Source organism: Geotrypetes seraphini, chromosome 16, assembly GCF_902459505.1.
Source record: "Geotrypetes seraphini chromosome 16, aGeoSer1.1, whole genome shotgun sequence".
Lineage (NCBI taxonomy): Eukaryota > Metazoa > Chordata > Amphibia > Gymnophiona > Dermophiidae > Geotrypetes > Geotrypetes seraphini.
This window is the reverse complement of record NC_047099.1, coordinates 37,260,473-37,280,454: the sequence shown is the minus strand read 5'-3', so window position 1 is coordinate 37,280,454 and position 19,982 is coordinate 37,260,473. Positions and strand designations below refer to the sequence as shown.

Genomic DNA, 19,982 nt, shown 5'->3' with positions numbered 1-19,982 from the left:
TTTTCTCGCCCTGGGAGGAGGATCGGGGAGGGAAAGACGTCAGTCCGGAAAGAGCTGGGCAAAGCCCAGCCCTGCGGGGAGAGAGGCAAAACGTGGATCCGTCCTATCTAATTTCTCTCCTTTACAAACATTCCATATATTTTATTCCCACCCAACATGTTTTTTTCACAACCCTTCTTTCTCCTTTTTTCTACCTACAATGTAACTGTACCCATCCATTCCCTCTCTCCTCACTGTCAAGTCTGTCTTGTTAATGTCTTTAATGTTCACCATATATTATTTAAATTACTTAATAATTCTTCAATTGTTCTACTCCTCTCTGTCATTTTTAATTCTAATGTAAACCGGCCAGATATTTGCTTGATGGTCGGTATATTAAAATCTAATAAACTTGAAACTACAGGGCGGCCCAGACTGGCATCGGGGTGGGGTGGGGTGGGGGGTTTCAGGGGAAGGGGGATGGGAGGCAAGCAGGCTGTCATCGGAGGGGGGTTGGGGGGGTTTAATGGAAGGCAGGCAGGCAGGATGGCATGGGGGGGTGTTCAATGGAAGGGGAATGGGAGGCAGGCGGGCATCGGAGGGGGGGTGAGGTGAGGAAGGACGCACTGGGGGCACTATGGACATAGGAAGGGGCAATGTTGTGTGTTATGTTTGATTAGTTATTATTACAAGTACTATATATGGTGCTGAGAATAAATGTCCAAATAAGTGTTCTCGACTTTTTTTTTATTTATTCTCCGTGTCACATTTTTTATAAAGGTTAGTACCAATAACAACATGTTTCATTTAACATATTGATATATATCACAGTAATGATGTATTTTATTATCTCTCATGTCATTTACAAACTTAAAAATGGGAGGTGAAAGGGCCTCGTAAGTGGAATAGCCTAGGGCCTCTTTTCATCTAAATCCGGCCATGTCTGCACATAATCTTAGTTGTAAATTCCGCTCCTCTCCATGCTATTCCATCCATATTGTATCTGTCCTCCTTTCTAATTTCTTGTAAACCGTGCTCTACTGTTATAGAGAAGATGCGGAATATAAGCCTAAGGTTTAGTTTAGTGGCTCCCTCTGAAATCACTTCTGGATGTGACATCAGAGGGAAAGCAAGCAGCAGGCTGGAGAAGCTGCTCCCGCTGGTGAAGATTTAAAGAGGTATGGGGAGCATGAGCCTGGCATGGGGGCAAGGAGGGCACAGGGGTCCTGGGCGCCTTCTACCCCCTCTATGCCACTAATTTTTTTTCCCGTACTGCCTAATCTTCCTGTGTATCGAAAACCTTCTTCTTTACACCAGCTTTCAAGCCGCTTATTGAACTCCTCTGATTTACGAAACCTGTATGTAAGGATAAGTTCAGAAAAATCTAGAGTCTGAATCCCTTCCCTGAGCTTTTGGAGAAAACCCAAAAGAAACAAAACAATAGAAAAACAACAGAATAGAATATAAACAGAAAAATGAAGCCAAAACAACATAGACAGACAAATGAACTCATAAAAACAATATAAAGAATACACAAAACAAAAACCATAAAGTGAGATGAAATGCAAAAAATCCCCAACCAGCAGACAAAAACATAAATTTCTAGAAGAAAACGTTATACCTTGCACAACAGTAATTGACCAGTTTCAGTGTAGGGATTTCGATTCTTATCGACTCAAAGTTGTAGTAGAGACTCCGGGACCAGGAATTTAGATTGGGCAAGCTGGATGGACTTCCTGCTCTTCATCCACCATCATTTCAACAGTGACCCTTTAACCAGCTTCATTTTGAGTTACAGTATTTCAGAATTCAGTCTTACGTGCCCGTTTTAAACTGTGTCCTCAGCAGTGTTCAGATAAGTGCAACATTTGCTTTGCCAATGGGGTGTCCTGTTAAAACAAGCTTTGTCCATATCTGAGATCACTGGACATTTCAAATCATTTGATTTTGTTAACTGTGTTTCTGGAGACAGGCTGGTGGAAGGAGACCTGGCTACTTCAGGTGGTATATGGTCCCCTTTTGCCAGCAGATGGCACCACAGGCTTGGCATTTGAGCGCACACCCTGGGCGAGGACCTTTTGTAATAGCTGCAGATGCTGTGGGGGTCGGTCCTGGAAGCACACCTGACATCCCAGACAGACAGAAGATGCTCAGGGGAGGGACCCAGCCCATGCTACTGAAAATGGCCAGGGCTGAGTTATCGGAGTGAGCAGGTGCTGCTCTCTGGGTATCAGGCCGATAATTTCTCAGTTTTGTTTAGACCTGGTATGATCACTGGTGATTTTGTTTAGTCCCTGAATCTTCAGAGTAAAGTTATTACTTACTTCGTGGGTTTTATTAACTGCCTTTATGGAAGAGAGCATGACGTGGATATGGTTCAATCAATGATCTGAAACAACGTCAAAACAGAGAATTTTGTTTCTGCCAATTGGCGCTTAACGAAATAAGAGATCGCTCTTTTCAGCTCCAGTGGCAAAATAACGCTCAGAATATAGGAAGTTTGGGCTGAGAACTTTTCAGCACCCCCTCCTATGTACTAAAAGTGAGCCAAGTATAGGACAATCAAGCCCTTGTGACATCACGGATCAGGTTGGCTCTTATTGGTGGAATGAGGCATTATGACATCACAGTATCGGCTCTGGTGACCAGAGACTGAAGCTCTTCACTCTACCAGGGGCTGCCGAAAAGTTCTCAGCCCAACCAAGAAGAGAATGGCGTGGATAGGGTTCAGTCGATGATCTGAAACAATGTCAAAATTTGGTTTCTGCAGATTGGCACTTAACGAAAATAAGATAGCGTTCCTTTCAATTACAGTGGCAAAATAACGCTCAGAATATAGGAAGTTGGGTGGTCGGGCTGAGAACTTTTCAGCACCCCCTCCTATGTAATAAAAGTGAGCCAAGTATAGGACAATGAAGCCCTTGTGACATCACTGATCAGGTTGGCTCTTATTGGTGGAATGAGCCATTATGACATCACAGTATCGGCTCTGGTGACCAGAGACTGAAGCTCTTCACTCTACCAGGGGCTGCCGAAAAGTTCTCAGCCCAACCAAGAAGAGATTGACGTGGATAGGGTTCAGTCGATGATCTGAAAAAAATGTCAAAACAGAGAATTGCGTTTCTGTAAATTGGCGCTTAACGAAAATAAGATAACCCTCTTTTCAGCTGCAGTGGCAAAATAGCGCTCAGAATTTTGGAAGCTAGTTGGTTGGGCCGAGCACGTTTTAGCACAGGTATGTACAGGATTTTATACCTGGGGCAATGGAGGGTCACAAGGCGCTGCTTCCCCTGGTTCTCAGGCTGGTGCAAATGAAATGTCCAGCACTTGAGTCCGGTGATGTGCTGGCTTAAACTCTGACCCAAGGTTTTCTGTCTCCAAATCCCACCGGTATCCAGCAACATAGCTGAAAATGAATTTCCTGCCTCACTCCTCAGCGCTGGTGTTTTGGGCTGGAAATGAGCCATTTTGGGGGTCCCCCAGTAACAGAGTTGCACGGGGAGGGGGGGGGTTCCTCCGCCTCCAGGGTTCTGTCTGAGGATTCAGGAAAGGGGAGAGTTAGACTTCGGCTCAGGGCTTGGCGTTCAGGTTAATAAAAGGGGAAAGTTGATCACTTGAGCCTGGAAAAGCTCCAAACTTGCCCATGAGCCTAGAATCATTCTGCTCTTACTGGTTCCCAGTCTGTGTCTGGGCTCAGTGTACAGTCCTTCTTCCTTTTGTAATTTGGGGGGGGGGGGTACATAGTGAGCAGAGCAGAATCCGGATGTGCCAGATGTTTCCAGCCAACAGCGAGGGAGAGGAGGGTTGCTTACAGCCACTGTGCCCTGGAGCAATTTTGCTGATCCCCTGAGCACCTCTGGAACAGCTTAGTATTCACTCCCCCCCCCCCCCAGCACCCAAATTCTCTCTCCGTCACCCCTCGCATTAACTCCAACTGGTGAACTGGGCAGGAAGGGGCTCCTCATTCCTTTTGTCCTGCTCTTAGGGACCATAGTAATGGCTCTGCGGGCAATGGAAGGTCCCGTTGATGAGCAAATGAGAGGCACAAGCGTGAAAAAGACCTTATCACCTCCTGACAAATTGTGCGGCTTTGCCACCTGCCACGAATGCACCCCCCCCCCTCCCCATCTGCACCTGCTTACCACCAGTTCTTCACCTCCTGAAGAAAGTGCCTAGCCCGCATTTACAGGCAGGTTTAACACCAGCCCCTTTCTCCGGAGGGGGGAGGGGGCCTGGGTGTGTCCTGGGCTCTACCTGCTCTCAGGTGCTCTCGTTATAAAGCTGGAGACAAGAGCTGGAAGCCTCCCAGTACCCTGCTACAGTTGCTGGACAGCACCAAAAGCGACCGAGGCAGCGAGCCAGTGCCTGGAGCCGCGGACAGGATGGGAGCCCGGGGCTTGAGCGCAGCCCTCCTGCTGCTTCTGCTGGGAGGTGAGTGGGGTGGGGGGGGGGGTCCAGCCCCAGAGATTTAAGTCTCCAGATGTGATTGCTGCTCGCTTCAATGTCATACCAAAGTCCTGAGAATTATTCCCAAAGGCCATCCTCCTCCCTCTACCCTTGAGGATTAAAATGGAGTTTGGGGGGGGGGTCCTTTCTGTCCCTCAATCAGCATGGGGGAGATGGGGGGCTTTGGGCTTAAGGGGAGAGATTTAAAGTTCTTGCTGTGCTGGGCCAGAGCTGAGTAAGGGGATGGAGAAGGGGCTGTAAGGGAACGTTTCCTGTTCCCCAAATCCTCTTCCCGGATCCAGGATCTCTTCTTTCTGATCCCTCCCTCTCTCCTGCCTGAAATTCCTTCTCCATGCCCCTCTTCCACGATCCCTCTCACCCCAGCCTCTTGCCTTTTCCCTGTTTTCTATTCCCCCTTTCGAGCACCGATCATTAAGATCTCCCCAACCCCACCTACATTAAAGGGAGCAAAGTCCATTAATTGGACAGGCTAGAAAAGGCTTTATTTTTAGGAAGGAAAATACAAGTATACCTAATTTAGCATTTAGCAAATGAACGCAAAAGTAACACCCAAGTGCAGAAATTTTCCTGCTTGAGACCCTGGGGGTTGTGATCACTACTCAGAGACTTTACTAATTTGGAAAGATGCCCTCCTCTGGCCTGTTTCTCTGCTCCTGAATAGAGAATGACATGGGGACAAATTTTTTCCCGTCCCCGCAAGAATTCATTTTCCCGTCCCATCCCCGCAAGTTCTTTTTCTGTCCCTGCCCCATTTCTGCAAGATGTTCCCAAGCCTCAAACCCTTTAAAATCATAAGAAGCAACATTCTAGAGCTCAGACTGTGATGTCATAATGCCTCGTTCCACCAATGCCTAAGCTCCGTCCTCGTCTGCACAAGCCTCAAACCCTTTCAAATCCTAAGTAGCAACATTCTAGAGCTCAGACTGTGATGTCATAATGCCTCCTTCCACCAATGCCTAAGCTCCGTCCTCGTCTGCACAAGCCTCAAACCCTTTCAAATCCTAAGTAGCAACATTCTAGAGCTCAGACTGTGATGTCATAATGCCTCATTCCACCAATGCCTAAGCTCCGTCCTCGTCTGCACAAGCCTCAAACCCTTTCAAATCATAAGTAGCAACATTCTAGAGCTCAGACTGTGATGTCATAATGCCTCGTTCCACCAATGCCTAAGCTCCGTCCTCGTCTGCACAAGCCTCAAACCCTTTCAAATCCTATGTAGCAACATTCTAGAGCTCAGCTTGTGATGTCATAATGCCTCGTTCCACCAATGCCTAAGCTCCGTCCTTGTCTGCACAAGCCTCAAACCCTTTCAAATCCTAAGTAGAAACATTCTAGAGCTCAGACTGTGATGTCATAATGCCTCATTCCACCAATGCCTAAGCTCCGTCCTCGTCTGCTCAAGCCTCAAACACTTTCAAATCATAAGTGTTTGAGGTTTGTGTGGTTAAGGCTGAGCTTATAGCAATGGGGCAGGGACAGGAAAATAACTCGACGGGATGGGACGGGAAACTGATTTCCCGCGGGGACGGGGAAAAATTTGTCCCCGTGCCATTCTCTACTCCTGAACTCTCTTCCTTCCTTCCCTCCCACCCTGCTCTTTTCTGATGGGGGGGGGGGGAGATATTAAATTGCTCTTTCTCTTATTGGAAAGGGTGGGAATGGGGGAGGGATGGCCTGAGATCTGCAATCCAGGATTTCTCTGTTGAGGGCTGGTTAATTTATTTAATTCATTTTCTACGCCGTTGTCCCCAAAGAGCTAACCATTCCACATATCAGGCGCTTGCCTAGGGTGGCAGCTCGTAGGGGGAGGCTAAGAGTTGCAGGAGTAACAGGAAAACAATCAGCTGGATATTAAAGGGGCAGCGCCAGGTTTGGCATGCCAGATGCTTCTTGATGAAATCTGAAGACGTTATCCATAATCAGACATTTTGGGGTTGCTCCATAGGTTTTTGGGACTTTGAGCGTTTGCAGACGTTTTGGTCTTTTGTAGCGTTCTACGCACAGGAGGATTCCCGTTTTGCTTTTCTCAGAGGTCACTGCTTTGGGCTTATCTGGGGGTGGGGGCCACCTGTTATTGCAAAAGGCTTCTTTATCGGCTCGGAAACGTATCCTCCTATTGTGGAGGCAGGATGAGGTGCCTACTGCTAAAATGTGGCACGACGAACTGTTTACTTTGTTAAAGTTTGAAATATTTGGATGTCAAAAAGGGGCGGGGTGGGTCGGTGGAGTGCTGGGAGGGGCGGGAAGAGGGGATGGGTTGGGGCGGGGGGGGATTTCTTTGGTTAGTTGAGATGTCTTTTTAAGTCTCCGTGAAGAAACCACACGGTGGATTTTCTTTCTGCTGTATTTTGGTCAGGATGTTTTGTTCTTAGCTTATGACAAATACTTTTCAAATATTTCATTATTATTCCATTTGTTTTCCATCTGTTCTCCACAAAAAGCTCGGAACGGGTTACAGGTTAACATACTATACAGTTAATAGGTTACAATTTGCCATAGTTACAGAACCGGAACGTACGCAGGTAGGGCCAGTCTCAGTTAGGGCGCTGGCCTTTGACCAGAGGGCCGCCGCGTGAGCGGACTGCTGGTCACGATGGACCACGGGTCGGACCCGGCAGCGGCAATTCTTACAAGTTTTTCTCATACAGGTTTTATCCTAATTCGACACATACTAGGGGATCTAATACCGATATGCACGGTCCGTGTATGCGATTTTCATAAACTCAGGGGCATTCGACGGCCGCAGATTTGTGGATCAGTCGCGCAACGGCGCCGTTGGCGGAATCACGGTTACCTCTCAGACTATAGACAAGGGCTTTCGGGGTGCACATTCCCAGCGCCTTTGTTGAGCTGCGCCTACAGAGGCGCCAAAGGCCGTTTCCACGCCTACTTCGACCTCAGCCACTCTAAGACACATTTTTGTTTTGAAATGGATTTTTAAACGGCAATCTTTACCTGGTCCCCAACCCTGTCCTGGAGGACCACCAGGCCAATCGGGTTTGAGAGTGATTTGCATATAATGGAAGTGACAGGCATGCAAATCTGCTCCATGCCTGAAAACCCGATTGGCCTGGTGGTCCTCCAGGACAGGGTTGGGGGACCACCCCGGCTTATATGTACAGTGGGGAGAGCACGGGCCCGGGATGGGACTGCAAATACATATGAGGATCGATATTTAGCGTGGTTCAAGTGGCCAGGCCTGCTTCAACCATGCTGAGCTGGCTGGCTGCCCATAATTCCGCAGGACTTAGCCAGAGACTGCCGCCGAACATCAGCCCTGAGTGCTGGGGCGTTGTCTGGGCAGTGTCAGAGTGGTCCAGGCCAGTAGGGTTACCATATCGCTCCAGAAAAAGGAGGATGGATTGAGACATCCGGGTTTTGCTTCCAAATGAAAGCAAAACCCGGATGTGTCACTCTGTCCTCTTTTTTTTCTGAAGCCATATGGTAACCCTAGTCCGGGGTAGAGTTAAGGCGGTCCCGGAAGTTCTGTGGGCACCAGCGATATTTGATGCTGTTGGCTACACGTCTAACCGGACAGTTGGTTCTAACTTTGCCCGGTTAGATATGTGGGTGAATGTTGGTCGAACCCACGGAACTTCTGGGTATCAAGCTACTGCCCGGACTTAGCCTGGCATTGGCTATGGGGTCTATTTTAGTTAAAAAAGGCCCGGATTCCGTAACCAGCGCTGTTGATCGCGCGACAGTGGCCGGGCGCAGAATCGCACCTCCAGCAAAGGTAGGTGCCAGGGTTTTCCAGCCTTAGCCACACCCAAGGTGGCGTTAGACGGCCTGAAGCACCCACAAAGGTGCGATTCCAGCGCTGATTTTAAGTGCCGGTAGATGCCTTGAAACTCGGTTACAAACTTTGTTTTAACAGCGTTTTTTTTTTTTTTTTTTTACTGAGTTTGGGCCATATAGTCCTCACTGCTGGCTGAATAGATTACAGGAAGCACACATCTAAAACCTAAAAATACATTTGTTTTGCCCTCAAGCTACGCCAGGAGTAAACCATAGACGAGGGAGATAAACATTGAAATGAGTCGTCACTATTTCAGACTCTGAGTTGCCTTTGAGCCGGATCAGTTAGAAAGACTCTTACTAGATAGAGAAGCGAAGAAATGTGAAGATAGGCGGGTAAAAGAAAGAAATGCCTTGCTTTAGTCCGTCTCCAGGTCTTACATACAATTATTTCCTTGTGTGAGCTTCTCTTCCTTCTCTGCTGTGGGCTGTAATTGATTTCCTGACAAATCATTTATTGATCTTGTTGTAAAAAACAAACCAACCATATTTTTTTTAAAAAACCCATAAAAAATGTCACAAAAAACCCAAAATAAACTCATGAAAATAGAGCACAATAGGAGAATCAATGACAAAATCACATTAACATCAAAATTGCATCTATGCATATAAATATATCTCTCTCTCTTTATGTTCCACTAGCTCTGTGGTCTCCAACTCCAACCCTTTGCAGGGCCACATTTTGGATTTGTAGGTACTTGGAGGACCGCAGAAAAAATAGTTAATGTCTTATTAAAGAAATGACAATTTTGCGTGAGGTAAAACTCTTTATAGTTGATAAATTTTTCCTTTTGATAATATTGCAATTTATAGCTAAAGAGACGTATGATCAAGAAGCTGTTCTATTTTACTTTTGTGATTAGGATAAACATACCGAGGGCCTCAAAATAGGACCTGGCGGGCCGCGAGTTTGAGACCACTGAGTTAAGGGGAACAGTTAATCTGCTGGCTGGGTTGGAGGGCAGAGGGGAGCACAGGCCAATCAAGCCATTGTGACATCACTGATGAGGCTGGCTCTTATTGGTGGAATGAGGCATTATGACATCACAATCTCAGCTCGGCTTCCCAAAGACAAACAGGATGTCATGGATACAGTTAAGCCAGTGGTCTCCAACTCCAACCCTTTGCAGGGCCACATTTTGGATTTGGAGGTACTTGAAGGCCTCAGAAAAATTAGTTAATGTCTAATTAAAGAAATGACAATTTTGCGTGAGGTAAAACTCTTTATAGTCTATAAATCTTTCCTTTTGGCTAAGTCTTAATAGTCTGTTATAGGCTCTGGAGTAATCTGAGGAAATATCCTTTTACGGAAAGGGTGGTAGATGGTGGAACAGTTTCCTGGAAGAAACAGAGACTGTGTCTGAATTCAAAAGGGCATGGGATAGGCACGTGGGATCTCTCAGAGAGAGAGAGAGATAATGGTTACTGTGGATGGGCAGACTGGATGGGCTATTTGGCCTTTATCTGCCGTCATGTTTCTATGTCTATGGCAAGCTGGTTTGGAAAGGTGGGTTTTTTTTTTCAGGTGATCTTTTACATTTTCTTGGAGTCAGGTGATTTATATTCTGGAAATAAAAGCCAGATTTGCATTCACCAACTGGAAAAACCACCTGAAATGTGATGCCGTCAGAGCTAGAAAATGCCTGGGGCAAACATCCTCTGTCACAAGGATGCAACAGTCACACTTTCTGTGAAATCCGCACAGAGCCAGCATCCCCGCTACACAGGAATGGGAGGAGATCAGGGGAAGGAGAGTTCTAAAACTGGTTTTTTGCCACAGCGTGAAAGTATAAAGCACAGTTTTCACAAACACAGAAGGATAGAGAACACGTCACTTTCCAGCCCTCTAACACTCAATTTTCAACGTTGTTTCAATGCCAGACTTGCTTTGGGCATCTAATTTTGCCCCTCGAAACTTAACTAAGGCTGAGTACCTATGTCTGGGCTCCTAAGAGGTGGGTGGAGCCAGGGCTTGAAAAGTACATACAAACCTAAAAACTGCCATATGGGTCAGACCAGTGGTCCATCGTGCCCAGCAGTCCGCTCACGCTACGGCCCTCCGGTCAAAGACCAGCGCCCTAACCGAGATTAGCCCTATCAGCATATGTCCTTGTTCAGCAGGAACTTGTCCAACTTTGTCTTGAATCCTTGGAGGGTGTTTTCCCCCTATAACAGCCTCCGGAAGAGCGTTCCAGTTTTCTACCACTCTCTGGGTGAAGAAGAACTTCCTTACGTTTGTACGGAATCTATCCCCTTTCAACTTTAGAGAGTGCCCTCTCGTTCTCTCTACCTTGGAGAGAGTGAACAACCTGTCTTTATCTACTTTGTCTTGAATCCCTGGAGGGTGTTTTCCCCTATAACAGCCTCCGGAAGAGCGTTCCAGTTTTCTACCACTCTGGGTGAAGAAGAACTTCCTTACGTTTGTACGGAATCGATCCCCTTTCAACTTTAGAGAGTGCCCTCTCGTTCTCTCTACCTTGGAGAGAGTGAACAACCTGTCTTTATCTACTTTGTCTTGAATCCCTGGAGGGTGTTTTCCCCTATAACAGCCTCCGGAAGAGCGTTCCAGTTTTCCACCACTCTCTGGGTGAAGAAGAACTTCCTTACGTTCGTACGGAATCGATCCCCTTTCAACTTTAGAGAGTGCCCTCTCGTTCTCCCTACCTGGGAGAGGGTGAACAACCTGTCCTTATCTACTAAGTCTATCCCCTTCAGTACCTTGAATGTTTCGATCATGTCCCCTCTCAGTCTCCTCTGTTCGAGGGAGAAGAGGCCCAGTTTCTCTAATCTTTCGCCGTACGGCAACTCCTCCAGCCCCTTAACCATCTTAGTCGCTCTTCTGGAAAAGGGGATAGAGATGTATAGATAGAGGATGACTGCACAGGTCCTGGACCTGTTGGGCCGCCGCGAGAGCGGACTGCTGTGCGCGACGGACCTCGGGTCTGACCCAGCAGAGGCATTGCTTATGTTCTTATGCTCTCTGGACCCTTTCAAGTAGTAGCACCGTGTCCATCAAGCACAGTCTCCTGTTTTTAACAGAGGCCAATCCAGGTCACAAGTACCTGTCAAAATCCCCTAAAGTAGCAAGACTCCATGTAACTTGCCACGGGAATAAGCAGCGGCTTGCCCAGATCTACCTAAATAATACTGCATATTTATGGACTTTTCTTCCTGTCCAGACCCTTTTTAAATCCGGGACATATTAAACTGCTTTTAATACACCCTCTGGTGACAAATTCTAGAACTCAATTGTGCTGAGTGAAAATGCCGTGACAGACGACTTATAATGCAATCCAAATATGTAAACCAATTTGTTGTTTTAGCTTATCCTCTCAAAGGAGCTGAGAACAGGCTTCAGGTCATGTACTCAAGCATTTTTCCCCTCTCCGTCTCAGTGGACTCACAGCCTAACTCATGTACTTGGGGACAGTGGAGGATTAAGTGACTTGCTCATGGTCACAAGGAGCAGCATGGGGTTTGAACCCACAACCTCAGGGTGCTGAGGCTGTAGCTGTAATCATTTACTCCTCCATTGCCCCGGGTACAAAATAAATACTGCTTTGAAGGTGTAACTACAAAAAGGTAGTTTGCAAACCACAAGAAGACATGCTTCCTTTTTTTTTTTTTTTTTTTTTTTTTTAATCTTTATTTAAATTTTAAACATATTATCAAGAATAATCTTCTTGTACAGAATATGAGTGAGTCAACATAATATAAAACAAATGAAGTAACAGTTATATGACAAAATTACTATTTACTCATCATAATTAAAGTCCCAAAATTAAATTGAGATCCAAGATGTTCCTGAGTGAGAATTATTAAAAGAAAAAGAATAAATTCAAATTGCAATTAGGCGGTCAGATGAGAGTGGACCAAGAGTAAATTTATACATTGAGATCTTTTTTATCCCCTTCAAGGCCCTTCCTAGAGAGAAATCCTGTCAACTGAGAGGGCTCAAAGAAAATATAATTGCAAGATTTATATTTTACAATGCATTTACAAGGATATCGTAAAAGAAATGATGCCCCCATTGCAGTGACCCCAGGCTTAAGAAGCAAAAATTCTTTCCTTCGTTTCTGAGACTCCCTTGTCACATCTGGAAATATTTGAATTTTATGTCCAAGAAATTCTTTATGTCTGTTCTTAAAGTAAAGCTGTAATATCCAATTTTTATCTGGTGATAAAACCACCGTAGCTAATAGGGTAGCTGGAATAGCTACCTCCCTCATTGAAGATTCCAATAATAATGTTATATCCATTTGTTCACCCTGACCCTGTTGTTCTGATGGTCGCTGTTCTTCCAAATTTTTTGATGTTGGCAAATAATAAATTTTGGAAAAGGGAGGAAAGGCATCATTAGGAACATTAAGAACTTCACAAAAGTACTTTTTCAAAACTTCTTTTGCTGATAAAGAAGGAATCTTTGGAAAGTTCAAAAATCTAAGGTTATTCAATCGCATATTATTTTCCATCATTTCCACCTTTCTCCTAAGGTTAAGATTATCCTTAATCAGTGTCGTTTGGATTTGAGTTACTTCAATTATCTTTTTATCTATTTTTTCCACATTATTTTTCATCGATATATTTTCCTGTTTAAGTCCATTTATTTCATTTCTTTGTTCTAAATATTTCTCTTCTAATACTTTAATTTGTGGTGACAATGTTTGTCCCAGAGTAATTACCAAGTCCCAAATTGAGTCTAGGGTAACATTCATGGGTTTAGGAACAGAGAATATACTTGCTTGCATTGTCCCAGCTTCCACTACAGTGGCAGTCCTCTCTCTCTGGAAACCTTGCTCCATGGGCTTCCCTGGGCTGGAGTCGACTCTGAGCCCCGATGCTAGAACCCCGCCCCCTCAGCCGCAGCGTGCTAGCTCTCCACGGGAGAGTAGCCAGCCCGAGGAGGCAGACTTCGTTTCCCGGGAGGCTGGAATGGGCGAAGCACTGGAAGAAGATGAGACTGCGGTGAAAACAACAAGGGGACTTGGAATGGAGACATGCTTCCTATCCTGTGATTCTTTCACAGGATAATGAATTTCTCCTGAAGTAATTAGCCAAATATTCTACGAAGCACTTTACACATCCATAAACTGGCATTTAGATGTTCATAGTGCGTGAATGTCTAAATCCCCAGTTTTACAAAGCTGAGATATGTGTCCGTAACTGAAGAATGTCCAAGTGGGACAGGGTGTGGTCTGGGCTTGTTATGGGTAGGGCTAGGGCAGGCCCAATACATAGACACTCGTATCCCATTTCAGGAGGGGAATGAAGATCTATATCCAAAAAGATGGGCATGGAAAATTACGCCTGCTACCAGAGACATCTAGGTTTCAGCCACCCACTCCTAGTGAGCAGCGCCCACTAGAGGGAGTAGAGGGCACTGCCGTCATTCTCTTCTACCCTGAAAGCAGAAACTGGTAAGTGAAACGGGACTTGGAGACAGCTTCTGGACAAAAGAACCTTTATGTTTCTACCATGGCTGACATTTCCATTTGTACTGTTATTTCGTAACATAAATTGTTCACGTGAGGCAGTGCTTTTTCTTTCTGCGCCGGTTTGCAGGGCTCCGTCGCCGGCAGTGTTCAGGGCCCAGTTAAGAGCACACGTCTTCAAGACTGCCTTCGACGCCTAACTCCTTTCACCTTGGGTTCCAACATCTTTAACCCTCTATGTCACGTCCGTCTGTCCGAGTTAGATTGTTAGCTCTTCTGAGCAGGGACTGTCTATTACATGTCAAAATGTACAGCGCTGCTTACGCTTTCCAGCACTGTTGTTAGGTGCCGTCGACCCGGTGCTCGAGTCCTAGCGACTTGATGAACTGCGAATCTAAAAAGGAATTGGTTTTGTGCTAGTCTGGAAAGGTCCTCCAGCGTCATCCCCATGGTTGTTTTCAACACGTCCAGCCATCTGATTGCAGGCCGCCCTCTTCGCCTGGCTCCTTTGATCTTCCCCAAACATGATGTCCTTCTCCGATGATCTTTCTCTTCTGATGGTGGTGCCCCAAATAAGACAGTCGTAACTTCATCGTTTGGGCTTCAAGTGACATAGCCGCTTTGATCTCTTCCAGAATCGATTTGCTGGTTCTTCTGGCGGTCTGCGGCACGTCTAAAATACTTCTCCAGCACCGAAGCTCAAATGAGTCAGTCTTCTATATCTTGTTTCCGTACTGTCCAGCTTTTGAATCCGTAACTGACCACTGAGAAAATGAGCACGTGGACAAGTCTGATCTTCGTTCGCCTTTGAATACTTGGTCGAGAGCCATCATTGAAGAGCGACCCAGTGCTATCTTGAGGGGCATTTCTATCCCTGCTGGTTACTTCTTTTATAATTAATTAATTATTTGCATTTCAAATTGAATACAAGAATCCTCTTGTTACAGGAATACAAAGCACTATTATTAAAGAACACTGCGTCCAATATTGGTCTCCGTACCTTAAGAAGGATATGGCGTTACTCAAGAGGGTTCAGAGGAGAGCGACACGTTTGATAAAAGGGATGGAAAACCTCTCATACGCTGAGAGATTGGAGAAACTGGGTCTCTTTTCCCTGGAGAAGAGGAGACTTAGAGGGGATATGATAGAGACTTACAAGATCATGAAGGGCATAGAGAGAGTAGAGAGGGACAGAAAGAGAGAGAGACAGAGAGAAATAGAGAGAGAGAGAGAAAGGGAGAGACACAGAAAGAGAGAGAGATAGAGAAAGATTGGAGAAACTGGGTCCCTTTTCCCTGGAGAAGAGGAGACTTAGAGGGGATATGATAGAGACTTACAAGATCATGAAGGACATAGAGAGAGTAGAGAGGGACAGAAAGAGAGACAGAGAGAAATAGAGAGAGAGAGAGAGAAAGATTGGAGAAACTGGGTCCCTTTTCCCTGGAGAAGAGGAGACGTAGAGGGGATATGATAGAGACTTACAAGATCATGAAGGGCATAGAGAGAGTAGAGAGGGACAGATTCTTCAAACTTTTGAAAAATAAAAGAACAAGAGGGCATTCGGAAAAGTTGAAAGGGGACAGATTCAAAACGAATGCTAGGAAGTTCTTCTTTACCCAACGAGTGGTGGACACCTGGAATGTGCTTCCAGAGGACGTAATAGGGCAGAGTATTGGGGTTTAAGAAAGGATTGGACAATTTCCTGCTGGAAAAGGGGATAGAGGGGTATAGATAGAGGATTACTGCACAGGTCCTGGACCTGTTGGGGCGCCACGTGAGCGGACTGCTGGGCACGATGGACCTCAGGTCTGACCCAGCGGAGGCATTGCTTATGTTCTTATGTTATGTTCTTATATATGATTTATCAACAAAAAGTTTGAAGAAAAGCAAAAGAAACAACACATCATATGAACATTAACATATTATCTAAAACTCTTCCTTAGACCCCCCATCCGCTGAGGAGAAACAAGTAGGAAAAGATAAGGTGATCTCTTTCAATAACAAAATTAAATACGGGAAAAGGCTTAACGCGATTCAAACCGGCCTTTCTTTCTTTTACAGTTCTATTGCATTAATTTTTTAGCATCCAATAAAGTTTGAAGCTGCTCTGGTTCAAAGAAGACATATTTTATGCCGACATATTTTATGCCGCTGGATCACCGCTGCAGAGACATTCAAGTTAAGTCTTTTTGTTTACACCATTTTTGTATTTATAAGACTTTGGACATTATTTTCACGATATGGAGATTTAAGAAACACTTATTATTCATGAAGTTATTTTGAACACTTTCTTCTATCTAACAAGATGGTGCAATGATTGAGTCTGTGAAAGTCTCTATAGGGGTTTTTCCCCATGTTGAGCTTTCTTATTCCACCTTTGGATTCTGAGCGCCATCCAAGTTAAGTTTCAATAACTCTAAATATTGTTCCTTTTTTGTTTGTTGTTGACATATTTTATCTGACATTTATATGGGTAACTTAACAAGAAATTTGCTCCTATTTTAACAGCTTCTTCCCGCATAATTAAAAATAGCTTTCTGCGGTTCTGAGTTACTTTTGTAACATCTGGGAATATCCTAATTTTTGGTCCCATAAACAAACTTTGGGGAAATCGAAAAAAGGCCTTCATAATTAAATTCAGGTCCTGCTCAAAAACCAATGAAATCCCCAAAGTTCTTCGATATTCGATTTCCTCCTGAGAATTTTCGAATAAATCAGTTAAATTATTCAGGTCAATTCGTTGTTCCATTTCTTGTCGATTATCATGTGAATTCTCTCTTTTTTTAGGTAAATAATTTCCATTAAGTATTTTTTTAAACAAATCTAAAGAATTAGTTAATTGTAATTTAGGAAAATTGTGATTCTCCAATTGTTCAATTTTCCTCTGAAAATAGACTCTATCTTTGACAACAGTTGTAGATATTTTTTGTAGGGATGCTATTTCCTTAGTCATTTGATCAAATTTAGAGTCCGTTTCAGTTTTAAGTAGGAAGTTCATCCAATTAACTCACTATTTTAGAGAATTGGTCAGCTGATTGAGTTGCTGCAGTTTCTAGTTTTTGGAGCGTTCTCCATATGTTGGACAAAGTTGCCTGCGAGGAGTCGGTTCCCTCCGCTCCGCCAATCGATGTCATCTGGGCTCCTAGGACTGCGTGAGGCCCTTCTCCAGTTGGCATCAGGTACGTGAGGTCCTCAGCGTTCCCGCCGTCAACGAGCTGCGGGGGGGGGGAAGAGATGTTTCCAGTCCTAAGGCTCCAATGTCTCCCTCCACCGGAGCGCCTGCAAGGATTATTCCCCCCCTCTCTCTGGCCGGTGAGCTTGTCAGGAACTGGTCCATCGCGGAGTGCCCCCGGTTGTAGGAAGGTCCGGTCGGACATTCCCCTTGCGTTTAGTATGGGGCAGTGAGGAATTATTCCCTTTCCAAAGCCATTCTATCAATTAGTAACGCACGGGGATCTTAGGCTCTCCCCTAGCATAATTTGAAGCATGTAAGTAACAGTGATATTTTTGATGCAAATGAATTGTTCAATGAAATAGTGTCTATGTTAAAATTTTGAAATCATTGTGAGAGAGGTATCGGACTTAGAATTTGATCGTTTCCTCTCAGATTCCTGTATATGGACTTTTTGCATAATAGAATCTCCCAAGGAGAAAAGCTGGCAAGCAAATGCTCAGCCTGAAGAATAGCAAGGTAGGTGGAACTTAAGAATAGCAAGGTAGGTAGAACTTGAGAATAGCAAGAATAGCAAGGTAGGTGGAACTTAAGAATAGCAAGGTAGGTGGAACTTAAGAATAGCAAGGTAGGTGGAACTTGAGAATAGCAAGAATAAACTAAACTAAACTAAACCTTAGGTTTGTATACCGCACCATCTCCGCGTGCGCAGAGCTCGGCACGGTTTACAGAGGTTGAGAGGAAAGGAACTACAAGGAAAGGATATAGGAGAGGGACTGAGGAGATAGAGGGGGACAGGATACTAGAGCACGGGAGGTGATTAGGTTTTTGAAAAGAGCCAAGTTTTCAAGTGTTTGCGGAAGGATTGGAAGGAGCTAGAATTTCTGAGCGGGGATGAAAGGTTGTTCCAGAGTTCTGTGGTTCTAAAGGGGAGGGATGTTCCAAGTTTTCCTGCGCGGGATATACCTTTTATAGAAGGGAAAGATAGTTTCAGTTTTTGGGAGGATCTAGTCGAGAGCGGGTTTGAGGAGTTCCAGAAGAGTGGGATAACAGGAGGAAGGACGCCATGTAGAATCTTGAAGGCTATGCAGGCACATTTATAGAGGACTCTGGAGTAAACTGGGAGCCAGTGAAGCTTGGAGAGGAGTGGGGAAACGTGGTCGAACTTGCCTTTTGCGAAAATAAGCTTGGCCGCGGCGTTTTGAATTAGCTGAAGTCTATGGAGGTTTTTCTTTGTTAGGCTTATATAGATGGAGTTGCAGTAGTCCAGTCTAGAAAGGATGGTATAGAATAGCAAGGTAGGTGGAACTTGAGTTCCTAGCTGCTATCACACTGCCACCATCTTGTTTCTCCTCAGTTGCTTCTTTGTTTACGAAAGAAGACAGGAGATTGAAATCCTTTACAACTTTTATTTTATCGCCTTGAAGCTCAAAATCTTCATCATTTTCCGTGGTTCTGATCTTTCTCTTCTTTATGTTCAGTTCTAATTCCATATTATGACTTTGACTTTTCTCAGTAGGTACAGCATGTCTTCTTTGCTGCTGGTGCCATATAAGTGATTCATAGACAGACTGCTTATTCCACACTGTCCAAGTAGAACACTACGATTGAGTAACCGGCATCTTCTGGAAATTCCATCCCCACGACACCTATTTTACGACACAACCAGAAAGAAGATTTTTTTCCGTAACAGCACCAATAACATGGAATTCTTTACCTCTACATCTTCGGGAGGAATTACCCTTAAAGCCAATCTAAAGACCTTTCTCTTTAAGGATGCTTATGACAAGTAGATATCAGACCTTAGACACAAGGAAAAGCATCTCCCGACCCCCTCCACCATTTATGTCTTCCTTTCCTATCATAGATTGTATTTCTCCTCTTATTATTATGTCTCTATATGTCATTAACGTCTTTTGGTTTTAATGTTATCCCTTTGTTTTTAATAATTATCACATTGTACACCGCTTAGGCAATTTTTTTTAAAGCAGTTTAACTTTTGGAAGTCTATATGGGGATAGATTAATCTCATATTGGAATCTACAATTCCATTGACTTATGAGGTAGTAATATGTGGAACATTACTGTATATTAAACCCCCCATGGACCGTTATAAATCTGATTATGACTGGGGTAGCCATGCAGATGATAACTCGCAATTGGAAAAATTGTGATCGACTTAATTTTTCTTTTTGGTGGGCGAGCTTATATTTAAGCTATAGGTACGAGAAAATGATGCCGACATACTAGGACATTCTAAGATATTTAACTTATTTTGGGTTAGGGTTGACGTCTTTTGTACAATTGTTATAGTTCTTTTATCCTTCTTTTTGCTGGTATAATTCAAACACATTTGGGGGGTAGGGGGCGGCGGAGGGATATATCTTTAGTGTGATTCCTTAGGCTGATATTGTTGCAATGCTATTGATCACATTTTAGGGCTTAGTTGTTACTGATATGAATATTGTGTTGCACTTTTTGTTAGTAATGGAAAATCAATAAAGACTTATATTAAAAAAATTTAAAGCAGTATATCAAATTTTAAATAAAACTTGAAACTTGAAAACTTGCCACAGGGACATTCATGGTCCTCTTTTTATCCTGATGATATTTTCTAGATGTTTATTTTTGGAAAATTGAAAGTTCTTGCCATGTGGACGCTGCTCCATAAACATCCATTTCTCCGTAACTTTAGACACGTCAAATTTCTAAATTTCTCTGTCCTAAAGCACTAAATATACTTATTCATTCTCTGGTGATATCTAAAATCGATTATTGTAATTCCCTATTTAAAGGGATTAATTTACAAGAAATAAAACGACTACAAATTATTCAGAATGCATCAATTAAATTAATATCTAAATCCAAAAAGTTTGATCATGTAACACCACTCCTTAAAAAGGCTCACTGACTTCCCGTTATGCATAGAATTACTCATAAATTATGTACAATTATTTTTAAAACTTTATATAATAAGACCCCAGCATTTTTATTTAGATTACTTATCCCTTATTCTGCAAAGAGAACCTTGAGATCTAGCAAACAAAATCTTTTATCTGTTCCCTCTCTAAAAATTATCAATACAAGGAGACAATTTATCTTCTCTTGTACGGCACCGCAGACATGGAACGCCC

The 19,982-nt window shown here is 44.0% G+C and overlaps 1 protein-coding gene across 1 annotated transcript in view; it reads left to right on the top strand.

Moving 5' to 3' along the window:
* MUC1 (mucin 1, cell surface associated) overlaps positions 1-19,982 on the top strand; it is a 53,150-nt gene that overhangs the window by 12,833 nt on the left and 20,335 nt on the right. The window contains exon 2 of the mRNA XM_033923400.1: positions 4,261-4,410. Coding sequence (XP_033779291.1) covers positions 4,261-4,410 — 150 coding nt within the window. The remainder of the gene's footprint in view (positions 1-4,260; positions 4,411-19,982) is intronic.